The sequence below is a fragment of the Hemitrygon akajei genome, chromosome 8 (assembly GCF_048418815.1).
Source record: "Hemitrygon akajei chromosome 8, sHemAka1.3, whole genome shotgun sequence".
In the NCBI taxonomy this organism is placed as follows: domain Eukaryota; kingdom Metazoa; phylum Chordata; class Chondrichthyes; order Myliobatiformes; family Dasyatidae; genus Hemitrygon; species Hemitrygon akajei.
Window position 1 is genome coordinate 114,034,094 of NC_133131.1, and position 20,810 is coordinate 114,054,903.

At 40.2% G+C, this 20,810-nt stretch overlaps 1 protein-coding gene across 3 annotated transcripts in view; it reads right to left on the bottom strand.

Annotated features, from left to right (window-relative positions):
- hacl1 (2-hydroxyacyl-CoA lyase 1) overlaps positions 1-20,810 on the bottom strand; it is a 108,595-nt gene that overhangs the window by 51,551 nt on the left and 36,234 nt on the right. For all 3 annotated transcript variants that reach the window (XR_012100007.1, XM_073054408.1, XM_073054407.1), the window contains exons 10-12: positions 17,131-17,236; positions 15,400-15,483; positions 1,812-1,913 (exon numbers count right to left, since the gene is read on the bottom strand). Coding sequence is in view for 2 of the 3 variants with exons in the window: in XM_073054408.1 (XP_072910509.1) it covers positions 1,812-1,913; positions 15,400-15,483; positions 17,131-17,236 (292 nt within the window). In the remaining variant the exon portion in view is untranslated. The remainder of the gene's footprint in view (positions 1-1,811; positions 1,914-15,399; positions 15,484-17,130; positions 17,237-20,810) is intronic.

Consider the following 20,810-nt stretch of genomic DNA (forward strand, 5'->3'; position numbering starts at 1 on the left):
ATGCCATTCTTTACCAGTAGAGACACACTATCCCTTCTACCTACCTTCCTACCCCTCCATTACAATGTGTAACCTTGGGCATTCAGCTCCCAACTACAACCATCCTTCAGCCACATTTCAGTGATGGCACAACATCACACCTGGCAATATCCTGCCTTGCACAAAATAACCAAGGGTCAATCAAACCCAGAAATTAAAAATGGCCTGAGTAATCATAGCAATACTTTCAATTTAAAGAGTGGGTACGTTTTAAATATATCATAATTTTTCTGATAGGATTCTCTTATTCACTTTTTTTCTCAGAAGCGGAGCACTTTGGAACATTCCACCAATTGATTCAACCAAAAAAACATAAATAGGTTTCCCCCGCTATCCGAAGGTAGAGCGTTCCTATGAAACGGTTTGTAAGCCGGAATGTCATAAAGCGAAGAAGCAATAAGCATTTATTAATATGGGAAAAATTTGTGAGTGTTCGCAGACCCAAAAAATAACCTACCAAATCATGCCAAATAACACATAAAACCTAAAATAACAGTGAAAGCAGCATATGATAAATGCACAGCCCATATAAAGTAGAAATACTTTTCAGCAATCATTACAGCACTGTCTAGCATAGCAAAAATCTCAAGCAAGCGCTCTCAGCAGCACTCTCTCCAGTAACCTTTAAGCTATGAAGCTGCCAAATCATACCAAATAACACATAAAAATACACAGCCTACATAAAGTAGAAATAATGTATGTACAGTGTAGTTTCACTTACTGGAATCAGGAAGACAGCAAGCAGACTGATGATGGTGTGTTAGGCTGAGTCGTCGGAGGTTGCAGTGGTGGGAGGTAGAGGACACTGGGGTGTCATCTCATTGTCATCTCTTTCCATCAGGGCAGGCAGGTCACCTTCTTCTGTCTGCCTGCCTCGATGTCGAACATTGAGGTTTGTCATCTGCTGTGGCTGATGTGGAAGGCTCGAAAAACGACAGTATGCTTGACTGCTTAGCCTCGCGCATTTTTCTATCATACAGTTCTTTGCAAGCACTCAAACCATCCTGCAAATATGCCCTAAACCCACGTACCCTTTCAAAATTAAAGTCATACTTTTCTTCAATCATTGCAGCGTTGTCAATCACAGCGAAAATCTCACGCAATTTCTTCACGTTCAGTCCCTGGACGACTTCACTTTCGAGCTGTTCACTACTGCATTCAGTTTCAATTGTTATCCTTTCCTCTTGAAATTGCATCAGCTCATCATCTGTCAGCTCTTGGTCATGGGATACCAAAACCTCTTCAACATCATCTTCGTCAACTTCCACAAACCCTTAGCCAAACTCACTATAACCTTACTCCGTTCACCACGACTGAAACACTTAATTATGTCTAGTTTTACGCTAAGTGTAACACCCTTACATGCTCTTTTACGCTTTTCCGATACCTTAGAACTCATCTTGCTAACAGATGCACAAAATAAATCGACATAAAGCACAGATGCTCACAGGCATGTGTTTAAGCAATGCCGAGTAGAATGCAGTTCCGGGGGAGGAGCTTGGCTGCTCGGGACGTGCGCTGACTTTTTTGGTAACAGTGAAAACACCTTCTGTTAGCAAAAACAGGTAACTAATGTAATATGTCAGTCAAATAATTAATATGTCACTCAAAACTGACACTCTAAGTCATGAGCTACAATACTGCCATGGAAAGTAAATGAGTCACATTTCAAGTAGATTATCCCCGATGAAAGATTTAAATGATACATGTTAGTACAGAGATCTGAATAACTTAAAACATTTATGGGCAATTCAACAGTTTCAGTGATTTACCTTAGATAATTCTTCATTAGCTTTCATTTTCTCCTTCAGAAATAACCACCATTCGGAGTTGGATGGGTAAAACCATGGTGCAATCCTGAAGAAATCCAATAACTGAAAAACAAAAGTTGTAATTGCATTCCTGAATTTAAAAATGGCATATACACTGCACATTGATCACAGAAATTTGTGCCATAGCCTGCAGCCACCTCACAGTGAATGCGAAACGCACACGACAGAACCTAAAATGGTAAACGCTCATATAGAAATGCTCATATGGTCAAAGTTTAAAAAGCACATCAGTTGCAAGATATAGTTAATTACACAGGGCATAAATTCCAAGTATTGTACTAAGTCCCATCATATACATTCTACTAGAAACACACTGATCAAACTACTATCGTTTTGTAATTAGATCTTGCTTTCTGTTTGTATTAGTTAGAAAATGTGAAAATGCAATGACCAAACATTAGTGTAGAACCTTTTAAAACCATTACATATTAATAGAAGCCGCCTATCATATCATCTACTACGACTCTTAATGTTTCAGCAGTGAGTCTTCTCTGCAGTACATTGCAGCTGACAGAACATCCCACGATTATAAACAAGAGATATATCAATGCTAATCCTTTCTTTTTGAATCCTGTAGCATTGCTCAGGAAGACTTTTGGATCTACAGTAAGGTTTTTATGATGTTTATTGCTACCCTATACCAATGCAAATCTGGCATTCCCTCCACAAGCACCAATTTAAGCAAAATACCATAAGACACAACTTTATTTAAAAATATAACACACTACAACAGAAATAGGCTGATGGAATGTATGCAAAACTATTAACTTACTATTTTTACAAAGGTTTACAAAGTGCATAGATGCATTACTTAGTTTCCCCTCTCTTTCTTGGGGTTATGGATGACAAGTTTTCATTTCAGTTCTTTAGGTTTTGAAATGGCAGATGAACCTGACATTTGGAGGCTCCACCACATATTGGGGCTATTTGGCTTGGGAACTGGTGCACTTCTGTTTTTTAATTAGATTGCCAATTCCCCAGGTGTACCAGTTTCTTTGCACATCCCAAAGATATGCTGAGGGGTTAATTGGCCACTGCTAATTCCCCACAGTGTTGGGGGTCAGCAAGAGAATCAGGAGCTGGGGGAGGGATGTTGATGGACCTGTGAGAGAGAACAGGCTACAGGGAAATAATTGGGGGCATGGGATTAATGAGATTGCTTTGAGAGCCAGCACAAATGATCAGCTGACTGTCCTCTTTCTGTGTTGTAAGGCAAATATATCATATGGACTCCAAAAATTGGGTACATTTTCACAAGGAAGTTTTGATAACATACTTGAATCTTTTACTCTGTCTCCCTACTAATCTCTTGCTATGACAAAAGTTGGACCAGGACATTACTTTAGAAGTCATTTGTCAAACACATTAACATTGCAAGCCCTTTGGACATGACTCAAGAGTACTGATGGAGTATTAGTCTGAGCAGCATTTGATGGTACCTCATCAGGTGCACTGAGATGCCTACGACAGGTGGAAGATTACACATGGGCAAGAATGAATGCTGCCTGGTAGAACATTACTTCTAAGGCCTTGATATTCAGACACTTACCTAGTACACTGACATCGTTGATGAATTCAGTTAACATAGTCTGCTTTCACCAACAAGTGGCTCTAAAGATATGGAAATGGTCCACATCTTTTCAGGGCCTAGTTATGGAGAGTGGGAGGATTGGAGCCATGTACAGCATGGAGCCACGTACAACGTGCATGTTTCAGTGAGCTAGTTAATGATGACCTGGAGCTCAGCCGCTGAGTGAATACCGTATTGCAGCAAGAGGGGTGGAGGAAAGTGTTGAGATTAATACACAATTTTGTTTGACACCAATCCCTACCAAGATTGGTTCTCTTGTGTATTTTTGTCAAGGAAATGATTATCTTTATGTTTAATTACCTGTTCACTCTTTTCTTTTACTTACCACAATGATAAGAGAAACATTTCCACTAACATCTTACCCAAAAAATCTTCTAACAATGTAATTTTCCTTCAGCCTTGCATCAGGCTAAATGTTAACGTTCAAATCTCTGGAGGTGGGACTTCAGCTGATAACTTCCCAATCAGGGCTACTGCTAACCTAAGATATCACTAATTACTATCTTGTCAGAGTCCCAGCATTGTATTATTGCTATCTTGTCTTGTAAATAATTTTAGTTCTTTTTTTGGAGGAAAAACTCATCTGTGCTGTGCTGCAGTGATAAGTCTAAAGTCTCTTGATCCTTGATACAAGTTTTGCGATAAGAAGCCTCCACTAGTAGTTTATTAAAAACCAGTAGTGCTGATTATAAACACAAAAAATTCTGCAGATGCTGAAAATGCAGAGTAACATACGTAAATGCCGGAGGAACTCAGATCATCAGGCAACACCAAGTGCCTTGGCCCGAATGTCGACTCCATTCTTCTCCGTCGATACTACCTGACCTGTTGAGTTTCTCCAGCATTTTATGCATGTTATAGCAGTGCTGATTCTTAGCCATAGTGCTAATTACTTACACAGCTTGCTTCACAAGTCCCATTGACTTTCCAAGCTATAATCTACATGCAGCACATTCATAGACCAAAGTCACTATTTATCATCTTACTTGATTGCAAGACTTAAAATCAACAAGGTTGTGTGATGCTTCACCTCATTAAATTGAAAATTACTGTTAATCAATAATGAAAAAAATTGATCACAAAATCATTATGCTTGCCACTAAGATAATTAGAGCTTCCTATACTTAAGGTATTGTTGAAGGCTAGCTAGGATCATGGGACAATCACTAAGAATAGAACTGTAATTTACACACCCCTCCAAACTGAATTTATTTGTTTTCAAACCCCTCCAAGGTTGCAGTTATTCCACAAGTGTGTTGAAATCAACAGAGTACAGTTGGCAAGCCTTAAGTAATATTGCAGGTTGTATTTGTTCTGACTTGCACTCTGATTACTAAATAATGTACAACAGAACTAGCTAAAACTCTTGCACAGTTAACTTAATGCAATAAATAAATTTTATACTATGCTCTATTTATATACAAAGTATATATAATTAGTCCACATGCATTTTTGAATAACAGCAATATTTGTCAACTACAATCTGTGCCAACCAAATCATTGAAAATATTTTAAAACATTTTTCTAGTTTTCCTCTCTCACCCAACAGGCAAAATACTATTTCCTGCATACTAATTTTAAAACTGTTATTGGTTTAGGAAATGCTTTCAAATTTTCCTCAGAGACAGGCTATGGGGTGGGGAAAGGGTGCAGGGTAGAGGACAGCCATTCCATTGACTTACTCACCCTTAATGAAGTCCTATCAAAAAATAATTTCCAAATAACAAAGAAAGCCATGGTGTAAGAGATGGAAATTGCGAAAAATGCAGCACAGTTCTGCTGCAGGCAACGCAACTGCCTGATTAACACCAATGAACCAGGTTGGTTCTGACCTGTGAACTCTAAAGATTGCATTTTCCCTGTTATTATGTGGATTTCCCCCAGTTACATTGCTTTCCTCCCACATCCCAAATCATGGTGGTACATTAATTGGGGACCGCATGTTAACCCTAATGAAAATGAGTGGCAGTACGAGAATCAGAGATGATTGCCTTTAATGAAAGACTACTGGAAAACAAATGGGGGAACAGGGTTGATGGAGTTACTCTGAGAGCTGAGATCTAGTGGTCTCTTTCTATGCTGTAACAGAATATGACAAACACAAATCTTTATTTTATAAGATTTCACAGAAGCAATATCAAATAAAACAATCCTGTGCCACAAAAATATATTAGAAATAATGGACAGCTTTCGCAAAGAGTTTCACTTTCAAAATCTCCTCAGATACAGTAGGTGGAAAGACAATTATATAATTGGAGAGATTGAGGGAGGGTATTCTAGAATTTAAAGCCAGAGCAGCTGAATGATGAGCCATTAACAGATAAGCGAATATAATCAGGAATATGCATGAGGACACAATGCAGAAGGACATAGACCTCAGAGAGTCATAGGGCCACATGAATTCACAGAAAAAGAGAAAAGTGAAGATCATGGAGTGATTTTAGAACAAAGAATTGCCTAAGCGAGAGAGAATCCTCCTCCATGAGCACAAGGATGTGAAGTTCATGAAGAGTTGGTGCAAAATGTGATGGAGCTGAGATTAGGATTAGCTCAAATACAAAAGGACATGTAACTGTCAAGAGAGCACTGGAATGGGTTGGTCTAGCAGCAAAGGCACATGTAAGTATCGTAGCTATTGATGAGCTGAGATAGCAGCATGGTGTACAGAGGGCCACATTGTGGAAAATGTATTTTGGATCTGAGTGATAGAATACAAATGGGGTTGAAAGTTTTGCTCAGTCTAATATAATGCCACCAGTCTGATGGATGTATGCTCTCTACAGCCTTACACTGGGGTCCCATTTTGACCTTCAATATTGTGGCCTGCCATCATTCTCACATTCCCGTCCCTTTGGCCTATTTTGTTGCCACTTCCTCTTTATCTCTGGTACTGCTAGAAGTGCACCTTGAATGCAAACCACACTCTTCCTTCCCCATCAAAACTCCCAAGTTTATGCCCCAAATGGATAAAGTTTATTTGCGTCTACCACAATCACACTCCTGTTTTTCCCAGATGGCTGCTCTCCTCACTGCTCATCTTCTCCACTGCTGCCACTTATAGCACCCCTCTTCATTTTCATTGCCTCCCCTGGTTATTTCAGAACCAGAATTAGGTTTATTATCACCGGCACATGATGTGAAATTTGTTAACTTAGCAGCAGCAGTCCAATGCAATACATAATCTAGCAGAGAGAGGAAAAAAAATAAAACATAATAATAAACAAGTAAATCAATTACGTATATTGAATAGATTATTTAAAAAATGTGCAAAAACAGAAATACAGAAAAAGTGAGGTAGTGTCCAAAGCTTCAATGTCCATTTAGGAATCAGATGGCAGAGGGGAAGAAGCTGTTTCTGAATCGCTGAGTGTGTGCCTTCAGGCTTCTGTACCTCCTACCTGATGGTAACAGTGAGAAAAGGGCATGCCTTCGGTGCTGGAGGGCTTTAATAATAGACGCTGCCTTTCTGAGACAGCGCTCCCTAAAGATGTCCTGGGTACTTTGTGCTAGTGCCCAAGATGGAGCTGACTAGATTTACAACCTTCTGCAGCTTCTTTCGGTCCTGTGCAGTAGTCCCTCCATACCAGACAGTGATGCAGCCTGTCAGAACATCTAAAGAAGTTTTTGAGTGTATTTGTTGAGATGCCAAATCGCTTCAAACTCCTAATAAAGTATTTTCAACCATCAGCACCCTCCCACAATGTTCCCTTACTCTCTGACATACTACCCAATTAATTATCTTCATTAGTCAATTGTGAGAGTTGATTTTAGATGTGCAATATCTCTCTTCAATATGCTTGATGTGATCACTGATTCCAGAATTAGATTTTTTTCTTTAAGGAATTGCACTTACCTTCTTCTCTTAGCTGAGCCAGTTGAAGCAACTAATCCTCAGTCAGACCCATTTTTCTTAGACATTGCAAAATATAGATGATCCAATGCAGCATTTAAAAATACACTGGCCTATTCTGGGCTTATTCCTAGTGGAGCTAGTCTGCACTTTACTGAACAAAATAGAGAACAGCTAGGTCTCCACAAAGTAAAAAAAAGTATTTTTAGAAACGATTGCAAAGGCAAGGCAACTGAACGTCTAAAGTGCCTTATAGAGTAGTAATTATTTATGTTCACTTAAAGCACATTCTTAACAGATGAGATCGATTTGTTTCAAGAGGTTTTTGAATGCAATCTTACAACTTCAAATCACTCTGAAGAAACAAAATATATCTAATTATTTTGAAAAATGAATAAAGAGAAACATGGGATACAGGAATGGGTTGCCAAAATTGTGATTAGAACAAATTGCTTATATTCTTTGGACTGATTGGACAATTTCACTGTAACTCCTGCACTTCAGATTTTAGATCTAAATTTTGAATATCTCAATATCTAACAGTTTTAATATAGATTCATAGACATAAAGCACTACAGCACAGAGGCAGGCCCTTTAGCCCATCTAGTTTGTGCCAAACCATTAATCTGCTTAGTCCCATCCACCTGCAGCCAGCCCATAGCCCTCCATAACTCTCCCATGCATGTACCTATACAAATTTCTCTTAAATTTTGAAATCGATCCCTCATCTACCATTTGCACTGGCAGTTCATTTCACACTCTCAACACCATCTAAGTGAAGCAGTTCCCCCTCATGTTCCCCTTAAACATTTCACCTTTCAACCTTAACCCATGCCCTTTAGTTGCAGTCTCAACCAACCTCAAGTGGGAAAAGCATGTTTACATTTACTGTATTTATACCACTCATAATTTTGTAAACTTCTCTCAATCTTCTATGCGCTAGGGCAGTGGTTCTCATCATGGGCCATATTGTCCTTCATGGAGCCACAAGTAAACAACAAGAAACTGGGGGCCTGAATAGACCATGATAAGTTTTCTGTTTTAATGAAATATGACTAAAATTGCAGTATAAATGAAAAAAGAAATGGATGTATGCACTGCAGTTTAATTAGAACTCTGAATGAACTGAGGTCAACGAAGGCCTTCAACTTTGTGAGCAGAGACGGCCTGTTCAAAATCCTCGCCAGGATTAGTTGTCCCCCGAGGCTCCTCAGGATAGTTCCGTCATTCCACACAGACATGAAGGGCGTCATTCAGTTTCACAGCTCTTCTTCGGAGGCCTTCAATATCCGCAGCGGTGTGAAGCAGGGCTGTATGCTTGCCCCCACCCTGTTCAGCATCTTCTCTGCAGTCATGCTGAAGCACGTCTTTGGAACATCAACTGATGGTGTCTCCCTCCACACCAGATCAGACAGGAGGCTGTTCAGTCTGTTCCAGCTGAGGACAAAAACCAAGATTCATGAAGTACTCATCCGGGACATGTTGTTTGCAGATGACGCAGCACTGGCAACACACTCTGAAGAGCAACTGCAACACCTCATGGACAGCTTCTCACGAGCCCGTCAGGACTTCAGCTTGACCATCAGCCTGAAGAAAACCAACGTGTTGGGCGAAGGCGTTGAGCACCCCCCGCCATTACTATCAACAACTATGAGCTGGAGGTAGTTCATGAGTTTACATACCTTCGCTCCACCATCACGAACAGTCTCTCCCTAGACCCTGAGATCAACAGACAGATCGGACGAGCAGCCTCAACATTCGCCAGGCTGACAAAGAGAGCCTGGGAGAACAGAAAGCTGACGACACACACCAAGATTGCAGTCTTCAGGGCCCGCTCCTCAGCACACTGCTTTATGGCAGCGAGACCTGGAGCCTCTACTTCAGACAAGAGCAGCGTCTCAAATCTTCCACCTTCGCAACCTGAGACACATCCTGGACATCAAGTGGACTGACCGAGTCACCAACAATGAGGTCCTGGCCTGCACTCAAATACCCAGCCTCTTCACCCTGCTCCAACAACGTGGTCTCCACTGGCTGGGCCACCTACACCACATGTCAGATGGGAGGATCCCGAAAGACCTGCTCTACAGGGAACTGGCCTCCGGCAAGAGAGCACAAGGGTGGCCCCATCTTCACTTCAAAGATGTGTGCAAGAGAGACATTAAGTCACTGAACATGAACGTCGAGAGGTGGGAGGACATTGCAAGCGATTGCTCTCGCTGGAGGCTGGAACTACGCAGAGGTCTAAAAAGAGGAGAAGAAAAGCTGAGGCTTTCCTGCTGAAGAAAAGCACACTCGCCCAAAAAACAGCACCAAGACAACACCGGAGGACAGCACCTTCAAGTGCAGTTGCTGCAGCCGAGACTGTCACTCCTGTGTAGGCCTCTACAGCCAAAACAGATGCTGCTCTACCAACACAGACTGTAGCAAGCTTCCAGGCGCAGATCCATGCTCTCGGGAGACTAACAGATACTATCATCAAGAATGAACTGAATGGGAAAATATGCTAGATGATACAAGTGAGAAAGCAAAACAGCTGTGTGTGTGTGTTTGTGTGCAGCATGTCAATCGCTATATCTGCTCCTGCTTGACCCTGCACAAGAACAGCTTGCTAAGCCCTGCTCCACATCCACCCCCAAATCACAAACTGCAGATTGAGTGGGTCTGTCTGCAGCAAGGTCAATCAGCAACCATGCAGCAGGAGGCTGATTCTGTTTGCCTTCCCCTGACTCGAGCCTGTGACATGAAGGATGCAGTTACTGCAGTGGGGTCATCTTCTAGCAAAGGCTAAACTGCAGAGAGGCACAAACATGTGAATTCTACCACTGCATCTCTACCCTACAACCTCCATTAAATCCCTGATACTTAACATATTTTGAAAGGAAGTTCAATTCGCTTTTCTTTAAGGACACTTTTTTTGCCGCATAGAATTTGCATATATAATAGCACTTTAAAAATATTTGCATAAAATACTAAATAATTTTGAAAAAAATACTGTCTAAAAAGCTAGTTTTATTTTTACATGTATATTCAATACTGACAGATACAAAATATGAAACCATTTTGAAGAAGTCAAGAGCTATTTCTCAGAAAACAGTATTCCACTGGTAAACATTAATGGCTTATGCAACAAATTTTCGCTGCTAGGTCTGACATTTTACCTGTCAGATATGTTTAAGAAAACTAATTTATTAATCAGTTTCAAGGAAAAAACTGTAATCTCATATCATGCAAAGAGGCTATTACCACTTTCTTTGGCAAACTTAAACTTTTCAGCAGCAATACTGGATGATGGGTGTTTATGCAATTTCCTTCACTGGCCACTTAAAATAGAATTGCAAGATGATGATCATTTGAAACAACTGCACACTGATATGGAATTTCAGTTCTGAGACCTGCTGGAGAGCTATTTCCAGATTGGATGGTGGATCCATTTGGGGTGAATGTGAATGACGTTATCACCACATTGTAACAACGTCTTACTGAGCTGCCGAGTGATATAACAACTGAAGCAAGATTCAAACAACAAGCAAAATTTCTGAATTACTCATGGATATTCAAAATAAGTTTCCACAGCTCTAGGAGAAAGCAAAGTTGTTTTTAAGTGGATTTCCCACCTTTTATCTAGAATGTGGTTTTGTCAAGCTATTCACCTGCTTTCAAAAGCTCATAACTGACTTGACATTGTGATCTTGAATTCCTTTAACCAAGTTGCAACCAGATATTGAAAAACTCGCGTTTGCATCAGTCACAAGGATCTCACTGAAGACCCAAAGTAACAATATTAAGCGCTTCTTCCACTGCCAGTTGGAAGAATATTATAAATAAAGCATCTTTAGCAGAAATAATTTTGAAATAATTTTTCATATTCACCTGTAACATTATAATTAATGTATAATACACCAATAACCTCTTAAAACATAAATATTGATGGAGAGGCAATACGGAGAGGCAAAACAAAATCAAGATGGTGCTAAGTGGTGACTCCTTTGCTTGCATCTTCAGAAACAGTTCTATTTGCATCTTTAATATCTTTATTTTTCCCTTTCAGGGTTCTTTTGAAGACCCTGACCTGGAATTACATGCTGACTTCGGTTCTTTGAGGGAATGGGACCCGTTCTCGGGGTTTCAGGACTGCCCACAAGGGTTCGGCCTGAGAGTCTGGCTTGGATTTGGAAGCCTAAGATCTCGGGGCTCTGTAGATGGGCGGATCGAAGGTTGGTGTCACGCCAGACCCATGTGTCGTTGGGGGAGTCGGAAAATCTACTGCTGTGTGCCCAAAGACCCGGGATCTTTGAGATCTTTGGGAACAGAGCTCAGAAAAAGCAACGTAACAGACTTTTAACATCATGTGAACTAGCGAGTTGTTTGTTCTGTCTCCCTGCTTGCCGGGGAAAAAACGGAGACACCTCCTTCTCCCTTATTAGGGAGAGACAGAACCTGTGGTGTGTCAAATGCAGGGTGAAACGCAAAGTCTTTGGGGTAATTGCAAGTCTGTGTCTTTGTCATTGCTTTGCTGACGGTTGAGTGCTCAGTGGTGGGTGCTGACGCTTTCTTTTTGCTAATGGGGGAGGGGGGATTGTTCCTTGCTGCAGCTTACGCGCAGGAGGGAGGGGAGCTGGGGGCATTTTGGGGTTCTTACATTCAACTGTCGTTCATTCAAAATTAGGACAGTTGACAAAAAAAATTAGCAACTGACAGAGACCATGGAGGATGGGAACCATAGAGGTAAATGAAAGTCACAGGTGGGTCATGAACAGAGAAAGGTTGAGAACCACTGTTCTCGGAAATAAAGTTCAAACCTATTCAACTTTTCCATATAAATTGTGTCCTCAAGGCCCCGGCAACATCCTTGTAAATTTTCCCTGTACTCTTTCAATCTCATTTACAATTTTCCTATAGGAAGATTACAAAACATGTACACAATACTCCAAATTATAACCATATAACAATTACAGCACGAAAACAGGCCATCTCAGCCTTTCTAGTCCATGCCGAAAGCTTACTCTCACCTAGTCCCACTGGCCTGTACTCAGCCCATAACCCTCCATTCCGCTCCGGTCCATATACCTATCCAATTTTACTTTAAATGACAATTTTACTTTAAACAATGAAATTAGGCTTCATCGTACTCAGTACTTTGATTTATAAAGGCCAATGTTCCAAAAGCTTTCTTTATGACCCTATCTACCTGAGACACCACTTTCACAAGTGATTTGGGATTTGTACTCCTGGATTCCTGTTCTACAGCACTCTTCAGTGCCCTACCATTCACTGCATAACACCTACTCTGGTTGGTCTCCTGAAATACAACACCTCACACTTGTTTGCATTAAATTCCATCTGCCATTTTTCAGCCCATTTTTCCAGCTGGTCCAGATGCCACTGCAAGCTTTGACAGTCTTCCTCATTGTCCACTATACTCCCAATCTTGATGTCATCTGCAAATTTGCTGATCCAGTTTACCATATTATCATCTAGATTGTTGATATAGATGACAAAAAACAATGGACCCCACACTGATCCCTGTGGCACACCAGTAATCATAGGCTTGCAGTCAAAGAGGCAACTATCTACAATCCCTCTCTGGCTTCTCCTGCAAAGCCAATGTCTAATCCAATTCACCACCTCAACTTAAATGCCAAGCAACTGAACCTTCTTGACCAACCTCCCATGCAGGACTTTATCAAAGGCCTTGCTAAAGTCCATGAAGACAACATCTACTGCCTTGCCTTCATCAACTTTCCTGGTAACTTACTCTAAAAACTCTTTAAGTTGGGTTCAACACAACTTACCACACAAAAAGCCACAATGACTATCCTGAGTCAGTCCCTGTCTATTCAAATATTTATATATCTGATCCCTTAGGATACCTTTCAATAACTTACCCACTGTTGGTGTCAAGCTCACTGGCCTATAATTTCTTTATTCTTAGAAGCTTTCTTAAGCAACAGAAAAACATTACCTATCCTCCTGCACCTCACCAATGGCTAAGGTTGCTTTAAATATCTCTGCTAGGGCCCCTGCAATTTCTGCACAAGCCTCCCACAGGATCCAAGGCAACATATTGTCAGGTTCTGAGATTTATCCACCTTAATTTGGTCTCAAGACAGCAAACATCTCCCCCTCTGTAATCTGTATCGGGTCCACGGCCTCACTGCTGCATTGTTTAATATTTACAGACTCTGTATCCGTCTCCTGAGTAAATGCAGATGCAAAAAATTCATTTAAGATCTCCCCCATCTCTTTTAGCTCTATGCATAGATTACCACTCTGATCTTCTAGAGGACCAATTTTGTTCCTTGTTATCCTTTTGCTCTTAATATATTTGTGGAAGCCTAGGATTCTCCTTCACCTTGTTTACTAGAGCAACCTCATGCCTTCTTTTAGCCCTGCTAACTTCTTTAAGTGTTCTCTTGCATATTTTATACTCCTCAAGTACCTCATTTGTGCCTTCCTGCATATTTGTTCCTTTTTCTTAACTAGGGCCTTAATCTCTCTCGAAAACCAATGTTTCCTCAACCTTTTATCTTGGCCTTTTACTCCGACAGGAACATACGAACTCTGTACTCTCAAAGTTTCACTTTTGAAGGCCTCACTTTTACCAAGTACACCTTTGCCAGAAAACAACCTGTCCCAATCCACACTTGCCAGATCTTTTCTGATACCATCAAAATTGGCCTTTCTTCATTTTAGAATCTTTTCCCTACTTACTTTGAAACTAAAGACATTATGATCACTAGATGCAAGGTGTCCCGCTACACAAACTGCTGTCACCAGCATCTCATTCCCTAACAGCAGATCAAGTATTGCACACTCTTTCCATGGGACTTCTACGTACTGGTTAAGGAAACTTTCCTGAACACATCTAACAGACTCTATCCCATCTAGTCTTTTTACCATATGGGAGTCCCAATCAATATGTGGAAAGTTAAAATCACCTACTATAACAACCTTATGTTTCTTACAAAAGTCTGTAATCCCTCTACAAATTTGTTACTCTAAATCCCTAGGACAGTTGAGTGATCTGTAATATAGCTTCATTAACATGGTCATACGTTTCTTACTCCTCAGTTCTACCCATAACACCTCACTATACAAGTTCTCCAGTCTGTCCTGACTGAGCTCTGTTTATTCATTTCCATAGATGCTGCCTGACCTGCTGAGATCCTCCAACATTTTCTGTGTTTTGCCTTGGATTTCCAGCATCATCAGATTTTCTTGTGCTTGTGATCTTCCCAACTTGAGTTCAACCTATGAATGAAGTTGGAAGGGACTAAAAGAAAATGGTATAATCAAGCATGTCAAGGGCTTCAAACGGGTTGAGAAGAACTAGGAATAGTTACTGCATTCATTTACAGCTTTTGGAAGAGGCATTTGGAAACAGAAAGAAACAGTACTCAAGGAGAAGAATTATTATCAATATCACCAGAAGCCAAAACTGTAATGTTAGAAATCTGATATAAAAGTTTAAGATCTCAAAATGTCTGGGAGCATATATGGAAAGAAAACAGAATAAAGTTTTCTTAGTAAGTGCCTTTACCTGAGATATAAACTCTGCTTCACCTTGAACAGATCATGTCTAACCTATAGGATATTTTTAGCATTTAGTTTATAGCCACAAAAGGGAAGTTGGATATTTAACAGTTTCATGGGTAAAGGACTGGGAGTGTGGGATATTGGCTTAATGAAACCATGGAAGAAATTCAGGGCTAAGAAAGGGAGGATTGATTGGCTTGATACGCCAAAGGAAGGGGGCTGAAGCACAAAAGGACCTCAACATTCGTGACAAAGTCTATGAGTTCTTTGTATTTTTATCAGAAGTGAGGAATCAGAAAATACATTGAAGATGATAATTTGCAGTGCAGAAAAGAAACTAGAGGTTGCCTTTGTATTTTTAGAGTGTTTTCAAATAGGGTGAAGGCTTGGCTGAGAACAGTAGGCCTTGATAACACACTTAGTGTGGCCCAGTCAGATGTGCCATTGAGCAAAATATTGTTGCCATGGCTAAAAAAATTTCCAGGGAGTGTGTAAGAAAGCAAAGAAATGGAAAACCCAAGTAATTATGAAAAAGAAAAACACATTACCTGCTGAACAACAGATTTCACATCACCAAGTAAGGCAATAGCAGGTCTCACATTATTTCCTAATTCTTCAGCACAAATGTCTACCTAAACAAAGCATATAGAAGTTAATATTCAATTTCTAAAGAGTAATAAATTTAAAACACATTAGACAAAATATAATTAAAATGAGATGAGAGGGGAAGAAAACAAATGTTAAAGTTCCAAAATACAGAAAATGTTTGAAACACACACCAGGTCAATATGCACCTGAGAGAACCAAAAGCAATAAATATTTTAGGGAGGGATGTATTGTACTTGAAAGTTAATTTCTATTTCTCTCAGGAATTGCATTGCACTTTCAACATTTTTCTGCTCAAGTTAAAAGAGCAATGCCTTCTTCAGTGATCGACAATTCCCTATTAACATGCGCAGTAACATTCCAATTTCAGTTTGGGGAAAAAGAAATCAGACTTCTGAACAAGGTCAGATATAAAGCATTTTATAAAGCTGCTGGAAACTGAAATGCTTATTTTCCAATTCTTTAAGAATAAATTGATGCCTCTGCCTCACCAAAAATAAAGTGTTATAGTTTACTGCATGTCTTGTTTTATAATCAATTTCAGCTTTGGCATTTTCCCACTTCTTTGAGTAGACTAGCATCAGAATTGCTTTGAGGCACATGCTGGTTTAAATTGTATACCTAATAATGTCAAACACTCTCCTCCTCCACAAACATTCCATAAATTAAATTTCTCTTCAATGCAGTGTACACAATAGCATGCTGCAGTGCCATTTATTAACTACGAAAGAGAAGAAAGGAAATTAATCTCTTTCTAAGGCTCCAATATTCTATCTCTCTGGCTGCTTAGAGGCTCACCTAAAAATGGCAGAACTACTATTTCTCAGCATCCACTGACATAAATGGGAAGATCTTAATGAAAGATGGAATTACTGCATGGAGGTGCAACGGTGAGCACTGAATTCGCCGTGCTTGAGGCCCAAAAATATTTTAATTACCAGGGCTCATTTCTATTGATGTGCATCAAACTGGGTGACGCAGTGGTGTAGCAATTAATATAATGCTATTACACCACCATCGACCTAGGTTCAATTCACTCCGTTGTCTGCAAGGAGCTTGTACGTTCTCCCCTCGGCCATGTGGGTTTTCTCCAGGTGCTCCAGTTTCCTCCCAAATTCCAAAGACGTATGGGTTGGTATGTTAACTGGTCACATGGGTGCAATTGAACAGCATGGGTTCATTGGGCCAGAAGGACCTGTTACCATGCATGATCTTTAAATAAGTAACAATATAAATGAATTCCAAATTATCCTCATATTGGTCATCAGGTTACTAGCCGTCTGTGCAAGGAATCTGTCTAAATGCACTTTTAAGTTATATGGACTTGCAGCAGGTAAGGTTGGATACTGATTCTTATCAAGGGAAGGAAGCCCGGTTGTCAAGCATTCCTTGCAGTGAAAAATTCCTCCACAATGGTGTGGTGACTCCCTTGTGATATGCACTTTATGCACTCATTTGAAGGTCAACATTTCAACACCAGAAAACTAAGAGTGCATCACTCAGAGAGTGAGATAAATGGCTTAGAAACGAAATTATCTTATAACTTAATCTAAATAAACACACTAGAGGAGAATACAAATTAAATATACAGTACAGTTGAAGGCAAACATCAGCACCATGAATTTAGACACTAACCAGAACAGCATACTTATCAGTGTTTTAGCATATAATACCTGTATGATTTTCACATCTGATCCGAATCGTGGCGGTTGGCCAAAATGCAACATCCAGTTTAACCTGGCTCCCAACAGCAGAATCACATCTGCATTCAACAAGGCTCTGAGGAATAATAAAATTCTGAAAATTATTTCAGGTTGCAGACTAATTAATGATATATCCCTTAATTATTATTTCTGGGAAGAAAATAGGCCCTCAAAATTTTCTAGAGCATCGCAAGCTTGGGGTCATATAGATTAAATGTGGCATCTCTGGGTCTTTTGTGAGTCTAATCATATTAGACTTTTTGTTCCCCACTTGCAGAGTAACTAATTCACCACCAGCATCATTTTGGGGTCACAAAACATTTCCACTATATAACTAGATATTGCTTAATATTAAGAGGCAATGCAGTTATACAAAACATTTGATGCAACTTTTTTCTAGTACTGTCATCCTACAAGAAGCAAACAAGTTGGCAATAATTCATTATAAAGATGCTGAGTCAGTAAATGCAATATGAATTACATTTCAGAACCATGAACTGGGTCCAGATTTCTGAGAGAAAGAAATAGGCAATCAAAAAATGACAAGTAGAGCCAGCAATCATTTCCATCTACTAAATTAGACAATTTCTTTCTTGTAAATAAACTATAGCTTGGGCGAATAATTAAAAGAAAATACACTTAAGATTTACTATAGAACCTACTTACACTGCAATAGATCTGGGGATAAGGGATTTCAGCTGTAAGGTTTACTGCACTGGAAAAGCTGTAACTCTTCCCCTGGAGCACAGAAGGTTGGGAGGAGATTAATCAGAGGTGTACAAGATCACGTCTGGCTTAAATTTTGTAAAAACAGTGATGCCGTTCTACTAGTGGACCGTTCAAGGACCAGGAGCAGAGATTGCAAATTTTGCCAAAGCATCATTCTTAATTCAGAGAGTAGCTCAGATTTGGAACTCACTTCAAATCTGATGATGGCGACAGAATCAAAAGGGAAATGGAGGGCCTCTCTAGAGAGGGAAGAAGAATAAGACTGGACTAAACTGCACCAGAAAAATGGCAGATATAGTTTAATCCACACAAGTGTGAGGTGTTGCATTCAGGGAAGTCACATTAGAATAAAGTATACAGTAAATTGCTGGATCCTTCGGATCACAGAAGTCAGAATCAGGTTTAATATCACATGCATGGCAAGGCCCAAAGGGCCAGATGGGCCTATTTGACACGGCATCTCTAAACAAAGAAATCGCTGACATGCGTCATGAAATTTGTTGTTTCATGGCAGCAGTACAGTGTCATATATAAAATACTATAAATTACAATAACAAATATATTATAAAATGTAATTAAATAAGTAGTGTTCATGGGTTGGTTCAGTGTACATTCATTCATGGGTGATGGTGATCCTTAATGATGGATGCTGCCCCCTTGAGGTATCACCTGTTGAAGATGTCCTCAGGGACATACTGCTGTGGAGATCAGTACCTATGATAAAGCTGGCAGAATTTCAAAGTTCAAAGTAAATTTTATCAAAGTACATATATGTCACCATATACAACCCTGAGATTCATTTTCTTGCAGGCATACTCAGATCTATAAGATAATAACTATAACACAATCAATGAACGACCACGAAACTAGGAAGTACAACCAGAATGCAGAAGACAACAAATCGTGCAAATACTAAAAGAAGAAATAATAACAATAAATGAATAAACAATGAATATCACCGTCTTTAAAGAGGGTGAACCCTCGCAAGGCAGAAGATCCTGGTACAGTACCTGGTAAGGCTCTGAAAACCTGTGCCAACCAACTAGCGGGAGTACTCAAGGACATTTTCAGCCTCTCACTGCTAATGGGCAGAAGTTCCCACTTGCTTCAAAAAGGCAACAATTATACCAGTGCCAAAGAAAAATAACGTGGGTGCCTTAATGAGTATCGCCCAGTAGCACTCACACCTACAGTGATGAAATGCTTTGAGAGGTTGGTCATGACTAGACTGAACTCCTGCCACAGCAAGGACCTGGACCCACTGCAATTTGCCTATTGCCACAATAGGTCAATGGCAGATGCAATCTCCATGGGTCTTCACAAGGCTTTTGACCACCTAGATAGACAGCACAAACACCTACATCAGGATGCTGTTCATCGACTATAGCTCAGCATTTAATACCATCATTTCCACAATCCTGACTGAGAAGTTGCAGAACCTGGGCCTCTGTACCTCCCTCTGCAATTGGATCGACCTCCTAACCAGAAGACTACAGTCTGTGCGGATTGGTGATAACTCTCTGTATACACATGACTGTGTGGCTAGACATAGCTCAAATACCATCTATAAATTTGCTGACGATACAACCATTGTTGGTAGAATCTCAGGAGGTGATGAGAGGGCGTACAGGAGTCAGATATGCCACCTAGTGGAATGGTGCCACAGCAACAACCTGGCACTCAACGTCAGTAAGACGAAAGAGCTGATTGTGGACTTCAGGAAGGGTAAGACGAAGGAACACATACCAATCCTCAGAGGGATCAGAAGTGGAGAGAGTGAGCAACTTCTAGTTCCTGGGTGTCAAGAACTCTGAGGATCTAACCTGGTCCCAACACAGTCATAAAGAAGGCAAGACAGCGGCTATACTTTATTAGGAGTTTGAAGCCATTTGGCATGTCAACAAATACACTCAAAAGCTTCTATAGTTGTACTGTGGAGAGCATTCTGACAGGCTGCATCACTGTCTGGTATGGAGGGGCTACTGCACAGGACCAAAAGAAGCTGCAGAAGGTTATAAATCTAGTCAGCTCCATCTTGGGCACTAGCCTACAAAGTACCCAGGACATCTTTAGGGAGTGCTGTCTCAGAAAGGCAGTGTCCATTATTAAGAACCTCCAGCATGCCCTTTTCTCACTGTTACCATCAGGTAGGAGATGCAGACACCTGAAGACACACACTCAGCGATTCAGGAACAGCTTCTTCCCCTCTGCCATCCGATTCCTAAATGGACATTGAAGCTTTGGACACTACCTCACTTTTTTTAATATACAGTATTTCTGTTTTTGCACATTTTATAATAATCTATTCAATATACCTAATTGATTTACTTGTTTATTTATTATTATGTTTCATTTTATTTATTATTATTTTTTTCTCTCTCTGCAGCTACTAAGTTAACAAATTTCACGTCACATGCCGGTGATAATAAACCTGATTCTGATTCTGAAAACATGAGAGGAAGAACCCTTGAAGGTGACTCCACAGGTTGTGGTAACATTTCAATGAACCAGAGAGTTATCCCCTCTGGTTCAAGAGCCTGATGCTTGAGGGGTCATAACTATCCCTGAACCTAATGGTGTGAATCCTAAGACTCTTGTACCTTCTTCCTACTGGCAGCAATGAGAAAAGAGCATGTCCTGGGTGGTGGGGTCTCTGATGATAGATTCTACTTTCCTGTGACAGCATTTCATGTGGATGTGCTCAATGGTTGGGAGGGTTTTACCCATGATGGACTTATCCCAAACCATTACTTTTTGTAGGATTTTTTCATTCAAAGGCATTTTACGTTTCCATACTAGGCTGTGATGCAGCCGGTCAATATACTCTCCACCCCACATCTACAGAAGTTTGTCACAGTTTTAGATGTCGTGCCAAATCCTGGAAAACTAAGGAAGTAGAGGCGTTGTCGTGCTTTCGTCGT